We start from the raw sequence: 18,068 nt of genomic DNA, 5'->3' as shown, positions 1-18,068 counted from the left end.
GATGTATTTCTTAAAGGCTCAACATATTCATAAACCAACATCACGGAGAATGATGTTGCAATTAAAATTCACCCACTGAATTTAACTTTCATTTTACTATTTTTCAACCAATGACAGGAAAGTGGCTCAGTGTTGGTAAGTCTGTGTCCGACACGAAGTGTGTCTAGCCTGACTTTTCCACTTCTGTTTATTCAATGCAGCCTTTTCATCTTCCCTTTCTGTTTCTTAGAAAAATACCCTTGGAAACGGGAGTTTTGTGCAGTCTGAATAGAATTTTATTCTGAAAAATTGTAAGACTCAGAAACTTCTCATGGGATGGGTGAAGAGTTTCTCACCCAGCTCATCCCGTATCCCTCCTGCAAACCAGCCTCACTGTTGTGGTGCTGCACACTTACTGCTTTGCCTGTTTACAAAGGGGAGAAGATCAATTCAAAGTAATGTGGTCACAGTCTAAAAATAAAGTGGTGCCTTCACTTGCCACTCTCTGACACAAGCCTGAGGTACCACAGATAGGATGGTGAATGAATGTTATGCCACACAACCCAGCACAGCTGTGTGAAATGTCACCAATTCACCAGAAAGTGGCAACAGAGAAGCTGGTGGTCAAGACAGGGAGAAGAGAACTACTGCATCTGAAGATGAACACCTCCTGTTCTTCTTCACACCTGAATGCTGCCTTTTTGCTCCACACAACCCACAGCTCACCAAGACCCAGCTTGTGGTTCAGGAACAAGTTGTGCCCCAGCTGCAGAGAGCAGCAGCAGGGACTCACTTCTAGTTTGTCTTACGGCAACCATGGGAACCATCTCTGAGAAAGTCTTTTCACTGAGGCAGAGCCTTGGGAATGGAGGCCCAGAGTCCTGGATGGCAGAAATCAGCAACAGTCGCTGCTGTGAAGACACGCTGACTGGCACTGCCATGGTTTCTCACCTATGGCATCTTTCTGGTTTTTCCCTCCATCCTGCCATTTACACTAGCATTGGTATCCCAACACTGACACCACAGAAACATGAGACAAACATACCTTCATTTTTTAGGATGATGGTTATAATTAGTTTTGTGTGTGCAACACTAAGGGTTCACTGAAAGAGCACAGAATGAACGCTTATTGCTCAGGGTACTTTTCAAACACAGCACAAAATAACAGCTTTCACCCAAAGAGGATGCAGTCAAAAGCTGAGACCTGAATAGTAGCACGCTTCCTTCAAGGAGGAAAACTGGTGGGAGACTATTTCCCTGATGAAGTATTAAACTGAGATGGAATAAAAACTTCATGCTCTTATTTATAGAAACGTGCTTTCAGTTCCTGATAAAGACAGACATTCTCCTTGTGCAGCTCTTAGGAAACAGCCACCATTTTCCTTCCAACTATACTGCTCACTTAACAGTAGTAGCACCCTGCTCTTAAACTGTTCTCTGCTCTTTTATGCTGTGAGGTTTCTCTCATATACTCACCTAGGTTCCCTTCAGCAGCATGGGCCTGTGCTACCCTCATGCAAAAGAAGCCTGGGATTCCCACATCTGATTTTTCCTGATGGTTCTGTAATAGCTGCATTAGGTTTCCATCATGCCACTGGGGATGCTCTAAGCTGGGTTCTCCCCTGCTTTGCTCAGGGCACGGTGAGTACAAACTGTTCCCAGGCCCAGAGAGCAGTTGGGTTTATGCCTCCAGTTTGACCAAGCAGAAAGAGAAAGGAAAAAAAAGGAATGAGAGCAGAGGCAGATCTGCAGCCATGATTGCACATGTCAGCAAGAAGCTGCTGTGAAAGCTGTATAATACTGGTGCCAGTAAGAGGACATTCCAGCCCACCAGTGCATTCAGAAAGCAATTGCTGGTGACATTTCTTCACACCCTCCTCCTCAGAAACTCTCAGGTTTTTGTTTGCATGTGGGAGGCTGATAAACCAGAAGTGGGGTCTGCTTCCTTGTGCTGAACTAAGCAACCGAGGAGGCAAAAGCCAGTCCCTCTAATCTGTCCCCTTAAATGATTCTGACCAAGTGGAATCATTTTTAGACTTGAAACAACCTACACTACAGTATGGAAAGGTCAAAGTTTTCCCACTGTTACCTCACAGAGACTGAGGGCCTTTGCCCATCTCTAACAGTGCCAAGACTCTTGAGAGCAAGGGCTTAACACTACAAAACGTGGAAGGGTCCTTCCGCAGGGTCCATGCCAGCTGATCTGCTGAGTAACTGTCTAAAAGGCACATCAGAGATTTTCTTTGCAACCTGGTTCATGAGACCAACAGCATCATATGATCTGTGGCATCTGCTTTGTGTCTTGTCTCGGTGTCTAGTGGCCTGTTGTGCAATCATGAAAGTTTTCTACACCTCAGATAGGCTTGGTTCCTCTTATATGAGCTCTTCATCTGGTTGCCACTCAAGTGATTTAGCTTGGCTTGTGTTGCTCTTTTGAAAGCAACTACGTGCCTTTTGCTGTGTGAGAAATCTGATGAGTTGCTCATTCCCATGACCAGAATGCTCCATTTACAATGTTGGTTATTATTGCCCTACTGAGTTTTCTCCCAGTGCTGAGATGACCATCGCTTGTGTCATCCTCACAGCAGCTGACTGACTACTCACTGATTACAAACCTCAGCATATTTGAAAAAGCCAGAGGTGGGTATTCAGATTATCTGGTAACACAGAGAAAAGCCTACAGTTGTCACATTCATGCCTCATCAACTAACATGCAGCCAGCCCAAACTGAGGCAAAATCTCTTCCCTTGGATCCCCGGGAAACTGCAACAGACAACCTCCATGCCACTGCTCTGAGCTGATAGTGATAAAGCAGGATTCTGCTTTTGGAGTGGGTGACCATATTTCACTAAACGTGCTATTTTTATTCAAAATTGAACAAGAAAACTTGAATATTGTGGGGTGTCAGCAGAGGCTCTGAACTATCTGAGCATCATTATTTTTTGTCTCCATAAAAAAACACATTGTGTAAAGGAAAGCCAACAGGATCCATCCCACTAAATGCATAGCTACAATTAGTGACATCCATCTACACAGACAGGCAATATTTGTGTGCCTACAATATTCTGCCATTTTTAGTTGAAAAAAAAAAGAATACAGAAATGCAGGACAGATCTGCATTTGTAATTCATGTCCATAATAGTCCTGAGCCATATAGTACTCATTTAAGGGGACTACCCTGCCTTTTTTTCTCTATGATGATTGCATTGAGGCGCCTACAGAGCAGATCACCAAGTAACATGATCAAATAGCCTGAAGACTTTTGTGGTGTGTGGGGTGATCCTGGGGATTTGTGGTTCTCTGAACAGCCAAGCATAGTCCCTTTACATTATATTTAAAATATACTCAAGGGTGGGGAAGCCCAAAAATCTGGGTGGCAGAAGCAGCCCACAAGAGTGGTGTACCTTGTGAATGAGTCTACCGTTTGTATTAGTTCTAGAGGTCTTGCCAGATTTCTTTTACTTCCCAAGTTTAGAAACAATTTGGGGAACATTCTTTCTTACACTATTTGGGTACTTCTGCTTGTAGTTGCAATTGAAACTGATTTCTGTGAAGACGCGTGGTGGTGGGAAGCCCCTATAGGTGACCACAGCTAACCTCCATATCCAAATACTCAGCAGCCCATGGAAGTATGAACACAGCTGAATTTTCATCTTAAGCCATATCACTGTGGAAAACCATTATACATAAAACATAGGAATGTAGGAATTGGCAGACTGAACCAGTCTCAAAAGCCAGTTAATCCAGGTTTCTATCTCTGGTGGCAAATTATGCTACTTGCTTCAGAAACAGGTGCAATTCTCATATCTTTATAAGGAGCTTTTTCTTCCAAGGCCCTGGTTTATTAATTGTATTTATTCTTGACAAAAGAGTATAGGAGAAGGCTGATTTAGGTTCTATTTCATTAGAAACTGTTTGCCAAAAAAAAAAACCAACAAAAGCAGTAATGATAATACACTGGTAACATTTCAATTTTAACAGTACATCAGCCTGTGTCCCCATGGGCAAAAGAGCACAGTGTTCAAAGGAGACATTGCTGGTAAGGACACCAGCAGCATTATTCTGGGGCATCTTCTACCCTCCAAAATAGAATCAATAGCAGATGTCTGTCTAATCCATGCAAGCTGTGACACATATGGTGCCCTTTTGCATTGAGTCCTGGCAGCAGGATGAACTTCCTGTCCTTGAATAGAGAAGAGCCTTCCTCTCTTCCAGAGCCTATTCTTTTTGCATCACTCTGTTCTCAGTCATAGCCAAAGAGACCTTTATCAACACAGAGTCATGTTAAAGAATGACTAACAATGTGAATTAATGTATTCCATTATTGCCTTAATCTTTTCACGCAACATAGGCAAGGTGAAAAATGCTTGAATGAGCTTACACTCAGAATTCTGGGTTTAATTACTCTTTATTTTTTCCTTGAAGGCTCCTGAAAATTATGCTTTTTAATACTGTCTGCTAAAGGAAGTAGATGAAAACATTCCCATTAAAGACTCAGCCTTTCTTCTCTTTTAAGCGTCAGATGAGTTCCATTCTTCTTCCTCTGTCACCCAAGAAGAGGCCAAGAAAATCAAGGAAAGAATTTACAACTGCCAGTAGGCCTACCAGGAAAAGAAACCCCAAAGCAAACAAACTACCCCAAAGAACCAGGAAAGACTGTTGTTCTTCCTGGCGTTTCTCAGCAGAAATAAAAGCCTAAACCTGTATCACAGTATCGCAAAAGTGACCTTGCAAATTGGTTCTAAGAATTCTGCCATGGGTATCATCTAGGGGATTTTCTGATCTAATTCAATAACTGAAACTTTTTTCATTACCCCAAACAATGGAAATTAAAAACTACATCTGAGCTGACTGTGAGAAGAAATTAGATAGGAATACATGTAGATCATTGTGTTCTTTTTCAGTCAGCTCTCTCTGATCAGTCACTTCTCAGCAGAAATGAATAGCATTGATGGGAAACACAAGATGCACTTCGTCCATTGTTAAGACAAATATTGCAGTTGAGGCTGAATCAAGAGGTGTAGCCTCTGTTGTTTCCCAGACTTTCAGACTGATAAACTAAGTTCCCCCCTGAGTGATATAAGAAGTAAGGGGTTTATGAAGAAGCACCAACTTGTCTGAATGTAGGAGGATTGTGAAAAGACAACAAAGTGCAGTGGGCTGACTGACCTGCGTGCGGGCTGAAGAGTTTGCTTGTGCGAAGAGAAAGGCTGTCCAGGGGTGTCTGCAGTTTAAGACTATGGCAGAGACTCTTTCAGAAGAGCTGGTATTTTTTTTAACCCCTCAAGGATTTAGAGTTTAGGCTGATAATTTTACCTGAGGAGAAGATCTTCCTAAGAAAAAAATCAAAGCCTTCGGGCCCTGGAGCACAATCAAAGTCCCTTCCTCCAGTGCTGCCAGGAAAAGGAAAACTAGTCTGATTTGTGGTGCATTTCCAAGTACATGGCACAGTTACCGGGACAGGATGCAGGAGGAGGATGCGAACATTCTTACTACATGTATGAGCCACACAGAGTTTAGATGCATGCATGCAGGACAGTTGCAGGGAAAAAAAAACAAGCTCAAAACCCAACTGAAAACCAAACACAACAGATGCTGGGGAACATCATACTTCAGAGTCCACTTTGTGTCTGCTAGGGTTCAGAAAACCTGTCCTTCTGTTGCTACAAAACAGCTGTCCTGGTCCACCGGGCAAAAGCTTTGCTGCAAGTCACTAGCCAGCTCTTTTCACAGCATGTACTGCAACGCATCCAGCTGGCACATGTTCAGAGTGGCAGTGTTTTCTGAATAATGGCCTATATAGTGTACAAGATTCCTGATGCAATTTTGTGAGGATAAAGGACTCAAAAAGCATCACTCCCCTCAGGGTACATAGCCTCCTTCATTTTCCTCTAGCTGTGAAGCTTACGAAAAGCGAGACCTGGGACTCTGAAATGAACACTTCACCCAGCAAAGAGTCTACAGAAACATTTTTGATCTATGGAGTAGACGAAATGTATTTAAAGGTTGGACCTAACTTTGTCTGTGCCATGGAGTTCCCTTCTCCATGTAGCTCTGCCAGGAGCACCCCTCAGACTGAGCCTGTCCAGGGAAATTCCCTTTCTGCCTTCAGTATCCTCCTGAATTACTACATTTCAAAGTTTCTTTAAAACAAACAGAGCTGCTTGCTCTCTCCCCCCCATTTGTTTTGAAGGATCTGCTCATTAGATAGCATCCGAACCACAGACCGTGTTACCAGGGTCCGAATGGAGAGTTCAGCTAGAAAAGTGGGAGCTGGAGGAGGAGCTGCCAGTGGCTGAATGCCTGTGTGAAAAAGCAGTGGATGCCAGTGACCCTCCATGTGAGAGCAGGCTGTATGCAAGTCACTCTCCTGAAGTGAAAGCTTGTGCCTTTCACGTATAAACTGAGAAATGTCAGATGGTTGATTTGAAAACCAGTGATAAATGCTTAAATGCTAGATAAACAGTCAGTCAGCTGTTTTGATAAGGAAAGGTTCCTGTGTCAGTATGTTACGTATAGAGAGGCTGGGTTTGGGGTCTGAGGGTGGGCACACTTGATTGACTCTGAAGTTGCTGATCTAGCCATTAGCATCATTACTACTAATTTTATTACAGCATAGTGACTGGAGCTCAACCAAATCAGAGCACCACAACTGAAACAGGGACCAGGTTTCTGCCTAAGCAGGTCATAGCCTGTACACAGCAGGTACCTGGGGTCTGCGCAATGAAAAGGTTACCAGTCTGAAGGGATCTGGTAATCCTTTTCAAACTAAGAACCTGCTGTCACTTTCCTGGGAAATATTGTTATACCCTAAGCATAACAGCCTGGAGAGGTATGCTGTGAGGAGGCTCTCTGAGTGTAGGATACAGGTGGATTTCCCTGCGGTGAGGATGGGGACAGGAACATGCCCATTTGCAGGTCTGAATTAGTGAGCAGGTGCTGATGGGGCAGCTGCACTCAATTGACTGGTCCATGGTGAGCCACATGTACTGAGGAAAAACAGGTTAGATTTGTCTCTTTGCAAAATTAAGGGAAGATTGAAACTGTTTTGGAAATTACCTCCACATCATGAAAAGTTTAATTGAATATAAAATGCTTTCACTGTAAACAGCAGTTACCTCAGCTGAAAACCCACTATTTAAAATGCAAGCCAACTTGTTGTATTTCTTTAACTTCCAGCAAGAAAGTCCCCAGCAGCCTGCTAAAAATAGGATTTTGAGCAGTTGTTCTTAAGAAATCGAGCTCCTTTTAAATTTCTTCCTCAAGCCAGCACCAAAATGACCTGTTTGGTTTGGAAGGAAAAGGGGAGTCGCAGATTTACCCACCTCACCTGTGGTTGGCTCAGCAGGGCTCCATGCAGAGCCTGATTTTTTCACTTTTGGTTTGGCTGTTCGCTCGCTCATGCAGAAGTTGAACTTTGAGAAATCCCCAAAGACAAGGCCTGGCCACAGTGCTACAGTTAGTCAAGTGCAGGATTTTCCCGTCATCTGTTTATAACTAACTGGAGAGTTTCTTGGGGGTTTTTGTTATTTTTCAAGAGCCACTTCAGGTAGGGGGTTTCAGGCATTATTTTTAGAGATATTATATGAAAAATAATAGAAGTATTAGAAGAAAACCCACTTAACTCGATATTTGTGAGACATAACAAGTGTGCACATTTTCTTGTGTAGGAGTGCTGCTGTTAGCCAAAGGGAGATGGATGCTTATTGCTGGGACTCTGCGATCCAGGCCCACCACAGGGCCAACTTTACAACTGCAGGGAAGAGCAAAGTGTGGCTGGCTGTAGTTAAATATTGCTGCTTGCCCAAGAAAGCAAGGACTTATCTCTTTAGATGCCTCTGGATGTGTTTGGTCCCTTTTAGATGCTTATTCTTTTGACATCTTGCAATTAGGCCCTTATTTTTGCAACGACATGATGGCATGTCAGAGTCATGGTCTGAGCTACGAGAAGGGCCAAGAGTGGGATCTGGCCTTGGCTTTGAAGGAGTGGGTGAACAACACTTTGAAGAGGCTGATGGAATCTGTGCTCAGGTGAGGACTGCACAATGAGGGAATGTCAAGCAGAAGAGAGGTGTTTCTCTTTTTTTCCTTAGGGAAACAGGTGTCATGTCCAGTCATGTGGACATGAATCCACAGAATCATCTAGTCTGGCTGCATGTCCACACTGCAGTTTTGTCTGGTTAGTCTTGGAGTGAGCGCAGCCAGCAATGTGTGTCTGACTAAAATACTTCTGCTTTAGTTAATGCATACATCCTCTCAGAAGGCTCTTCCTTTCTCCTTTCCCCTGAACATTTCAGCAGAGAGACCACTAGTTAACTTGATGTTTTTTTCAGTGCAGCTCTAACTTTCACAATGGCTTATTTGCACATCTGATTTTTCCCAGCTTGTACAGATATAACTTCTCCTAATGCCTATTTCTCCTACTTTCGAGAACCCCCTGTGGCAGCTGTTTACCCTCCATGAATGAATCCACACACATAAAATGAGTCATATCCTAATCTTCCTTTTAGTAATCTATCTGGTCTATCTACTTAGCTTCCTGGCAGCGGACAGTGGGATGTGACTGCTGCCTGGGACAAGAGAGAAGACAAGGTTGGTGTTTGAGGATGTAACAGGTCCAGCAGCTGGGAGGTTGTGTTTCCATATAAAACCCAAATACGCAGGCCTATTTGCAGTATGCCAGGCTCCTCCATTGGCTTGGGTAGTCTATACATGCTTGCACTTGCCCTAGAAGGGCAGTAAGGACATTTGTTTCTGGCAAACTGAGGGTCTGTCCACGGCTCCAGTGAACTGGGCTGAGATCAGCTTGGGATCCTGCTCCTACCAGTCTGCCCTCTCTCATGGAGAGGAATGAAGTGCAGATGGATTTTGTACCACATTTACAGCTGGTTCCCATGACACTCACATCTTCAGGAACCTCAAAGCGAGCAGAGTCAGAGCAATACGGTGTGAAGCAAGCCTTCAAAGTGAATTAAGGTTCTCCTACGTCATCTGGTTGTTCCCAGTCGCTCACGACTCGGCTCATGCCATTTCCCCTGCAAAGCAGCTGACAGTGTCACGTGTGGAATGAGAAGCAGGAGTGATACTCCAGTAATGCCCTGTGCAGCGAGAGGAGCGCACCCACACATACGGTATGCGCTGCTTCCTCCAGAGCCCCTGTGTGCTGTACCAGGGAGCTCCAGGCTGCTGCAGAATTGAAAAGGTTCTGCTGCTTTGGTTGACATTTAACTGTTATTAACTGGTTTTGTGGAGACTGAAGTAGAACTCGCCGTTTGTGGGAGGTGGTGTGTGGATGGGACAAAGAGTAGAAGCAGTAGGAGTCTGAAGCAGTAAGAGCTGTCTGAGTGTGTTTACACATTTCAGTCTTGGTTTTCTTAAGGACAGAGCCCTTCTGGGTCACTCACAGCCATGTGGTGCAGGCACCATTTCTCTGCTGAACCTGGGTGCTAAGTGCTCCTGGGCCTGGCTAGCAGAAGATTGCCTGGGAGAAGAGGCACTGGTTAACTGTGTGTCTAGGCTTAAAAGCCTGACAAATGTGACAGCACAGCCAGCAGGTGAGTGGAAACCCTCTGGCTCCATTCATGACAGGCTGACACCAGGGCATGGGTTGAAGCTGATTTCCAAACAAACCTGGAGCCATCTCACCCTGCACAGCATTCCCAGCTTTGGTGAGTGCCAAAGGCTCTTTCCCAGGGAACAGACACTGCTTCAGCCCCACCTGAGTTGGGGGAGGGTGAGTGTTGCTCGGCTTAGCTCAGCCCTGCAACTTACCGTTGCTGGAGCTTGTCACTGGGGAGAGCACTGTGGGCAGCCTGGGTTGTCCTGTGCATCCTGTGAAACCCTCTCAAGGGCTGAGATGCTGCACAGGGCAGCCCCAGCTAGAGGAGGTAGGCAGTGCTGTTCCCAAACGCTCTGATAGCACCAGGCAATCTTGCACCCAGGTGTGACCTATGAAAGAAATGGGGGCAAAGTAGGGTTGCTGTGTGGGGAAGGCAGTTAAAGAGACTACGAGTGCACTGGCAGTGTGGCCAGGTCCTGCCCCTGCCCTTGGCCTATGGCAGAGTATGGTCCTTCCTAGTGCAACGACTGGGGAGACACCAAGCACAGGCTGTGACAATGCTGGCACATTGCATGGCTTGGTTCTGGCATGACCTAGTGCAGGGCAGCCCATGTCTTTATTATTCAAGTCTATCGCCCTGCCAAGCAAGGAGACCTTGTCCAAGCCACCTGCTGGATACAGTCAGCTCATGCCATCTTCCAGATAGTGCCAAGGAGCTGCTGGCAAGAGCGGGCTGGCCCCAGGCAGAACTGTGCTGGGAACACCTGAACACCTTCTGAGAAGTCTGATCCTGTGCCAGTGATGAGGAAGGTCCCCAAGAGCACCCCATTTGCTAGCAGAGATGATGCCCCAACAAGTCCTGCTCTAGTGGCAGGAGAGCTCTGCAGGCTGCCACATGCTGCTGCGCATGGGGAAGTCCTGACTGGAGGCTCTGAAGGCATCACCAGCAATGGTCAGGGTTACCAGAGCTCCTGGCAGGCTCAGGAGCACAGGTTCTCCTGTGCATTAATGGCCTGTATGTGTATGTGCCTTTCCAAGATTGCCAAGTGCAGCAGCAAACGCCATGCACAAAACTGCTGAGGGAGAAGGGACTAGGGGTAGGCATCAAATAGGTAGCAGCAAGTACCCCCAGTCAGCCTGCAACCCCCATCACAGCAATGCTGCTTCTCCTTACCCCACATCCCAGTCAGGTGTCAGTGTTTTATGCACCAGCACACTGCCGGCTGTGCTGCCCACCTCACTGTGGCAGCATGGGGAAAATGCCAGGCATGAATGTCAGCCCTGGGACGCCCACAGCGTATTTCCTTTCCACCAGCAGACAGGATGTAATCTGTCATGGGTGTTAATTAGCCTCCACAGAGACCTGCAGTGAAATGCTCCTGATTTTCATCAGCGCATCTCTCAGCTTGAGGCTATCTCTTCTCACTCTGGTCTTTTGACAGGGCCACAGTGCTGAAGGCCCCATCCCTCTAAGGCCTTCTATAGGCTCTCCTTTCTAGGTACATTTTTCCAAAGCATGCAGAATCCTGTATTCTAAAAGCATCCTGCAAGTGCCAAGGAATGCTGGCTGTGTCTGGATAAAGTTTGTCCAGATGTCTGCAGTACTGCTGGACTCAGCTAAGTCCTAGATGAGTCCAATAGCAACATTGCACTTGCCCCTGCACATTTCTTGCAGCACATAGGTGGGAATAGCTGTGTGTATGCAGAAAGGTCAACAAAAACCTTTTCTGACTTGCCTAGGAGTTTCATTTAGAAATGAAATTGTCAGCTGTTTAGCTGGTTACAACTGAATGGCTTGAACACATAATACAGTTTTACTGCTTTAAGCAAGGTGTGTTGGTGGAAGCACAAACTCTGCCCTGTGTGAAATAACTGTACAGTTCAGTTTCTGGGAGGGCAGCAGCTGCTGCTGGATGCTGCTTGTCTCTGGCCAACTGATGAGCATCCTGCTCCCATCAATCTGCAGTTAAAACAGAGCAAGCAAGTGCTCCCAGGTTTTCTCCAGGGGGATATCTCCAGCTTACTTCAAACCCCACCACTCAGCACCATAATACAGAAGCAGCAGACTTGGTACCCAAGCTGTGAGATCCCACCCACTAGCCTTTGCTGCTGGCTATAACTTCCAGACAGGGAATAGCAATAAGTAGGAACAAGGCAATAACACCTGAAGTCCCTCCAGTCATCTTAAACCTGCATGTATACCTTGATGCGCTAGTGCACTGCAATTTGGACGCCTCTTGCCTCCAGCAGTGTGGCTCTGGAGGCCATCCTGCTGTGGGCTGACCCTTACACAGGAGATGCCTTAGTTCCCATTTCAGTCCATCAAATTAATCCAATCACAGACCCCAGAGACTGGTTTTGGAACCACACATACGTGTGTGTTAACATCAGTCATTGGGAGGGCAATATTGTTTCAAATCGTGCTTAGCTTTCCTGGTGTGAAAACCCTGGGTTTGGTGTTCATTAAATAAAGTTGGATTGCAACTTGCATGGGCCTGTAATTTATTAAAAGTAAGAAGGGGAGTCATGCAGCCCAAGCTTCTAGAGTTCACATGAAAGTTAGAAAACAGGTAGAATGAAAGCTTTAAGGTCTCTATCAACAGCTATGACAAGGTTTTCCCATTGAGAAGCTCTTTAGTTTGGGTGATATTTTTAGTATTGGGTTTTTCTTCAAAAAAAAACCTAACAATTACAAAGAAAGCAGACACCTTCTATAATATCAGCCAAACTCTTGAGTTTCTCATAAGAACAGTTTCTATGAACAGTTTTGCACTAATCTGCATGCAAAGCTGAATATGTTACTTGTGTGTTTATAAATAGCCTGTTTTCACAGAACTCTTTCTCAAGTAAAGTGCTCTCAATGAATATGAAGTACTTTCACTTGTTACTTGTATTATAAAAAAAAAGAGAGGTCCTGCATGGATCAGAGTCCTGTTATGCCAACAGTTAATAAAGGGACAAGTCCTACCCTAAAAAACCTCATCTTGTGGGTTTGCCCCGGGTCTCTGCAGCTCCTGATTGCCTTATATCTACCTCCAAATGGATCAGCCACATTACTGTGCTGAGTCGTTAACTATTGCTTTCCTCGCCACATCCCCACGAGGAAAGGCAGCATTATTAACCTCATGTTACAGATGGGGACTTGTGGTGCAGAGGCCGAATACCATGCTGAAGATGATCCAGGTCATCACCCCAGAGCAGGGGGTGGATGCCCGCTCTTCCCCTGAAGAGCTGTACCCTGCCCACTCTGCTTCCACACAGCTGGTGCTATGATAATGTTATATTTTTACTCATTATTTTCCCATCAGTCAGCCTGTGAAAGGGAAATCACAGTGATCATCTGGTTAAACAAGAGAGCTAAAGCATTCAGCTAACATGAGCACACAAAGGATGAAAAATGGAAGAAGACAAAAGAAGTGAAAGAAAAGTGAAGGGCAGGAGCAGCATGAATGTCAAGAAGTAGCAGGAGGGTACAGAAAGGAAATCGAAGCTTTGATCTGACCCATAAAAGTCCTTACTGTTACCCACAACCTCACTGATTTCACCCTCAGAGAGGTTGTTTTGCCACAAGCTTCACTTGACTCATCTACACCTGCCCAATTCAGTCCTGTGGCCAGCGAGACACCCTCCTACCTCCTTTAACCACAGCCTTCCACACGTGGGTCTCTGCTGTCAGCCCCCAGACTCTGCATGATTCACCCCCTCTGCATCTCTGCAGACATTTCCCTGAGCTTTCTCAGCTTGGCAAGGCAGATCTGTCACACCACTGGGGGAAAAAGAAGGCAACTAAATGTGGTTGCATGATGACAGGAATCAGATCTTCAGTGTTTGGATAGGATCCAGCATCTCTGTAGGAGAGTTCGGTACATACTGTGCCTCCCTGCTTGGACCTGGCTGCCTGGGCAGGGGAAGGAGCCAGGACAACACAGAAAAGAACACAGAGCCCAAGCTCCCCCACTCCTTGTTCTATCAGTGTGAAGAAGCCCCCAGAACCAATGATTCTGTAAGGAAATGCAGTGCTAGCTTCACTATCAGGCTGGAAATCAAGACAGTGGTTAATTAAATTACTTTCCCAATGTCACGATAAAAGCTGCAGATCAGATTTGCCTCACTCTCGTCAGCCCAGTTGAGTGTCATCTTCAGTACACTGCTCTGCTCATCTTCTGCAATTGCCTCTGCGGTCATGGCAAGTGGTCTGGGTCCACTGAGTTCTCCAAAATGACCTCACTGGAAAACCCAGTGGAAAACCTTTGGGGTAGGAATCCTGTCCCCATCAGTGTTTGAAGAGGATGCATATTGTTTAATGTCTTCCCTGCCAGGAGTGGGCAATGGAGTTAGCACCCAATGAGCAACATGCAAACTCAGTCTCAGAGGTACAGAAGATACAAAGAATATACCTGGTACAAAAATAAGCATCAGTTGTCAGGAAATGTCCTCTAGACAACATCCCAAGGAATATGTTCCTTCAGGATCTCGGTTTGCTATGGAGGACATGTTTTAAACCAAAAGGTTTGCCCTATTTACTTCTTGAAGTTTGTCATTGCTAGTTTTCCAACAAACCCAAAGGATTGGCGTGTCAGTTCATAACCACAAAGTAAGCATAGGAGTATGCTTATGTTACCTTTTTCTAATGCTGCTCATAATTGCTCAGTAGATCCAGAAACAAGACACTACAGTGACTTTATCTCACAAGCTAACTCTTCAGTCAAAGTCTGGATCTGCACTAGTTGATTAAGCATGTCCTGCATGCCACTGCAACCAGGAATTGGTTTGAGAGCTGGAGGAAACTAGTTTCTAGGTAGCTGAATCTGCAAGATGAATAAACCCATCAGTTTTCTGGAGCTGACTTCAGTTACTACAATCACCGGCATTAGCACAGTCAGGTAGTTTGTGAACCTCTGTAGGGAAAAAGGAAAATCACCATTTACACCGAGAACAATCAGGACTACATGGTTCATGGGTTTGGCAGTCAGACCACAAAGGCTTTCACCTCCAGTGGAAATTCATCCTCACTGTACGGTGACTATGAAAGATAATGTTCTAGTAAATGTTCTGTGGTATTTGTATAGCTTATTACCAGCACAGAAAAATTCAGGGTATATTGCATCTGTGACTGCTTTGAATCCTGACAGGTGACAGCTTTATGAAGGTGAGTTCCTTGTGACAATTCCAATTTATGACAATTTTCCTGCTATTAAGTGAGGTCCACAAAGACGATCAAGGATTTGGAGCATCTTTTGAGGAAAGATTGCTGGAGCTGGGCCTGGTTAGTCTAGAGAAGACTGAGAGGGGATCTCATTAATGCATATAAACATCTCAAAGGCAGGTATCAAAAGGATGGTGCCAGATTCTTTTCAGTAGTGCCCAGTGGCAGGATGAGGAGCAATGGCCATAAACTAAAACACAAGAAGTTTCACCTCAACATGAGGAAGAACATCTTTGAGGGTACAGGGCACTGGAACAGCCTGCTGAGGGGGGTTGTGGAGTTCTCTCTCTGGAGACATTCAAAACCTGCCTGGACATGTTCCTGTGTAACCTGCTGTAGGTGGCCCTGCCTTGGCATAGGGGTTGGACTGGATGATCTCCAAAAGTCCCTTCCAACCATAACATTTCTGTGATTCTATGTAGTAGAGACTTTTCTGCTTATGCTTCTGCAGGTTCAGATGCTCCAGCCATGTCTGCAGGCAGCAAGTCTGGAGCACTGCAGAAGATATCAGTGTTTTCCAGAATACTGAAGACATTTTTCATTTAAAGGCTGATTAACCTGTGCTGATCACAGACCAAAAAAAAAAGGCTCTTCCTGTAGGGCTTTGTGGGCCTTCTCTATTGCTTCATATCACAGTGAAGCCACCAGTGGCTTGGCCACAGGGCTGGGAGGTCCTGGGGAGAAACGGTGTGTGCAGCACAAAGGAAGCTGACTTTCACATGAGCCTCTTCTGCACCTCAGAGCTGTTGTGTGTTCATTGACTCTAATGTATTCAGTGGAAATGATACTTCCTTTTGGGAGATGGGCTGACTCAAGGCCTTTGTGGCCATCAGTGCGGTGAGGCAGGTGCTGATGGAGCAGCTGGGGCTCTGCCCAGGCTGTTCAGCAGGATTAGCACCAGCTCAAGGGATAGGCAAAGCAGGTGGTCACACAGGGGGTGAGCTGCTGGGAGAGTGAAAAACATCACAGCTCTCCTGCCCACGCTGCCTGGAGAGCAATGCTGCTTGGGCAGCTAGGAGGCAAGATCTGGGGCAAAGGGAGGCAGCAGATACACCTGGACCACTGCTTGGAGGAGTGGCAGCTCCTGCTCTGCTCTGCCCTGCCCCGCCCCAGGAGCTCCACTCCTGGAGTGCAGACAAACCCACGGCCCAGGAGCTATTTCTGCTGGTGCTGCTGCTTGCCCTCTCCCTCCCTTTCCAGGGGCAGCCCAGTGCTCGCACCTGACATTTGCTTACCCTGCCCAGATATTAAACTGGCTTTGCCTGGATGGGTAGGAAATAGGGGAGACTGCCAGAGCACACCTCCCTCCCCTATACACACAGGCCACAGCAAATTAACTGTTGGCACCAGCTGCAAATTAGCTGATGGCACCAGCAACAGTGTGGATCACAGCTCTGTGCTCTTGGTAAATGCTGACTCCTGCAGAAACAAGAGGGAGGACCCATATTGTGCATGGAGAGTGGATGAGGCACTGGGACCACTTTCCTGCCCAGCTGGGTCTGCTCTCACAGATAGAGTTCTAAAAGCCAAAGCCAGAGACTGGAGGAGGCAGGGCCACAAGGTTAAAGGGGGCACAACTGCCCCTTCAGCTGATCACCCATCACCAGACAACACAGGGATGCTGCTGTCTCCTTCCTATAGAGACATCAACAGCTCCTTTTCCTTGCAGGCTCCTGGAGTTTGTAGGGCTTGTAACACCCAGTAGATTGTGGCATCAAGGAAAACAGAGCTGTGAGTCCTGGCACCGGTTCAGTATTTGAGTTCCACCAGCCACACACCCTTCCCCCTCAAAGGCTGCAGGATGATTCTGGGCTCTGAGATGGAGCCGTATGGCAAGCCAGGAGGTGTCACACAGAGCTGCTGCACAGACTTCAATCAGGAATGTTTCCAGCAAAAGGAAAAGTGTTAAACTCAGCCTTTCTCACAGTCTGACAGTTCCTGATGTTCATGTCAAGAAACGAATGCAAAATATGTGCTCCCTCTGAAGAAACATGTAACTGAAGAATAATTAACTGCAAGTGCTTGTACAGCACAACTTTCCCCATTCCCAAAGCAAGGAATGCTCAAGGACTCAGACTTTTCTACCTGAAGACCCAAGATACTGCTGCCCTTCCTGTCTTTATTCTGCAAGCTTTTTTTTTAACACATAAGCAGCCTATTTGCAACACCACCGTGCCCTGTCGGCAGTGCCATTTGACTGAGTTTATTAGAGGATAGAAGGGGAGTCTGCAGGGCACTGCAGTGAAGTAGCTCCAGTTCAAATGATAGCATTCCTCTGCTTATTGGAAATCAGTTTAATGAAGGAAGGAGGCACTGACACTAACATCATCAGAAATTTAACATTGGCTTGGCTAGGCAAGCCGTGACCTTTAGCAAAATAAGGCCGTAAATGCTATCACAGCCAGCTTCTGCCTGTTTTATAGGCTTTGCTACCCAGAAGAAAGAAAAACAGCTGGAAAGCAAAGAATCAAAATGCTCTGCAGAGGAAACTGCCAGTGGAGGCTTCTCAACAGCATAGGCAGAAACTAATACGAACAAAGAGCCAGCACTGGCAGCCCTTCTTATGGGGTGGGAGAGATGGGAGGAGAAGGCTGAGCTCCTGCAGGCTCACACAGTCCTGGTGGGAGGGCAGCACCACAGGATATATGCATAGGCAAGCTAAAGTATATCACCTTGCTCCTGGGTGTTAAACATCTGTGCAGACACCCTGTATGTGGCGCACAAGGTACCTACCTGGGTGAAGGCAACCATGGCTTGCTGAAACCTTTGCTGAATAAGAGTGATGGTGCTGAAGACCGTCGGGAAGGAACAGACTTGAGGGGCTGAAAATGAGAATGAGTTTGTTATCAGTTTCCATCATCCAGCAAAGTTCCCACAAAGCTCCCTCCAGGGGAGATTTAGATTGGATATTAGGAAAAATTTCTCCACAGAGAAGGTGATCAGGCATTGCCCAGGAAAGTGGTGGAGGATGTCGGGACCAAGCCTGTGAAGTGTGATAGGAAGTTGAGCTGGATGAGACCATCCCCATGGTGCCCCAGTCTGTGTAACCCAAAGCAAATGCAGTTTCCCAGAGGAGATGGACAATGCTTCTGGTTGTTATGAGCAGAGAAAAGTAAAGCAGCAGCAGAAGCCACCTCACTCTCATTGCAGGGAAAGGTGTTGTACACATGGTCAGCTGCAGCAGCACTGCGGTGAGATACTAGAAACCCCCTTTCTGCTAGGAACAGTGAAAGGAGTGACACTGGAATATTTGATGATGATTTATAAGTGGTTTATGCCAGTTTTACACTGGTATATTTTTACTCCTGTGGCCTCTCTGCACTG

At 46.1% G+C, this 18,068-nt stretch overlaps 1 protein-coding gene across 1 annotated transcript in view; it reads right to left on the bottom strand.

The window, feature by feature from the left end:
- The window catches only part of TAGAP (T cell activation RhoGTPase activating protein), a 44,400-nt gene that overhangs the window by 20,055 nt on the left and 6,277 nt on the right, over nt 1-18,068 (bottom strand). The window contains exon 2 of the mRNA XM_057405222.1: nt 17,478-17,566. Coding sequence (XP_057261205.1) covers nt 17,478-17,566 — 89 coding nt within the window. The remainder of the gene's footprint in view (nt 1-17,477; nt 17,567-18,068) is intronic.

The sequence above is a fragment of the Pezoporus wallicus genome, unplaced genomic scaffold (assembly GCF_028554395.1).
Source record: "Pezoporus wallicus isolate ANWC-B61680 ecotype Strahan unplaced genomic scaffold, APGP_CSIRO_Pwel_v1 contig_3817, whole genome shotgun sequence".
Classification (NCBI taxonomy): domain Eukaryota; kingdom Metazoa; phylum Chordata; class Aves; order Psittaciformes; family Psittacidae; genus Pezoporus; species Pezoporus wallicus.
Note: the sequence above shows the minus strand (reverse complement) of the source record. Positions and strands in the feature narration are given on the sequence as shown.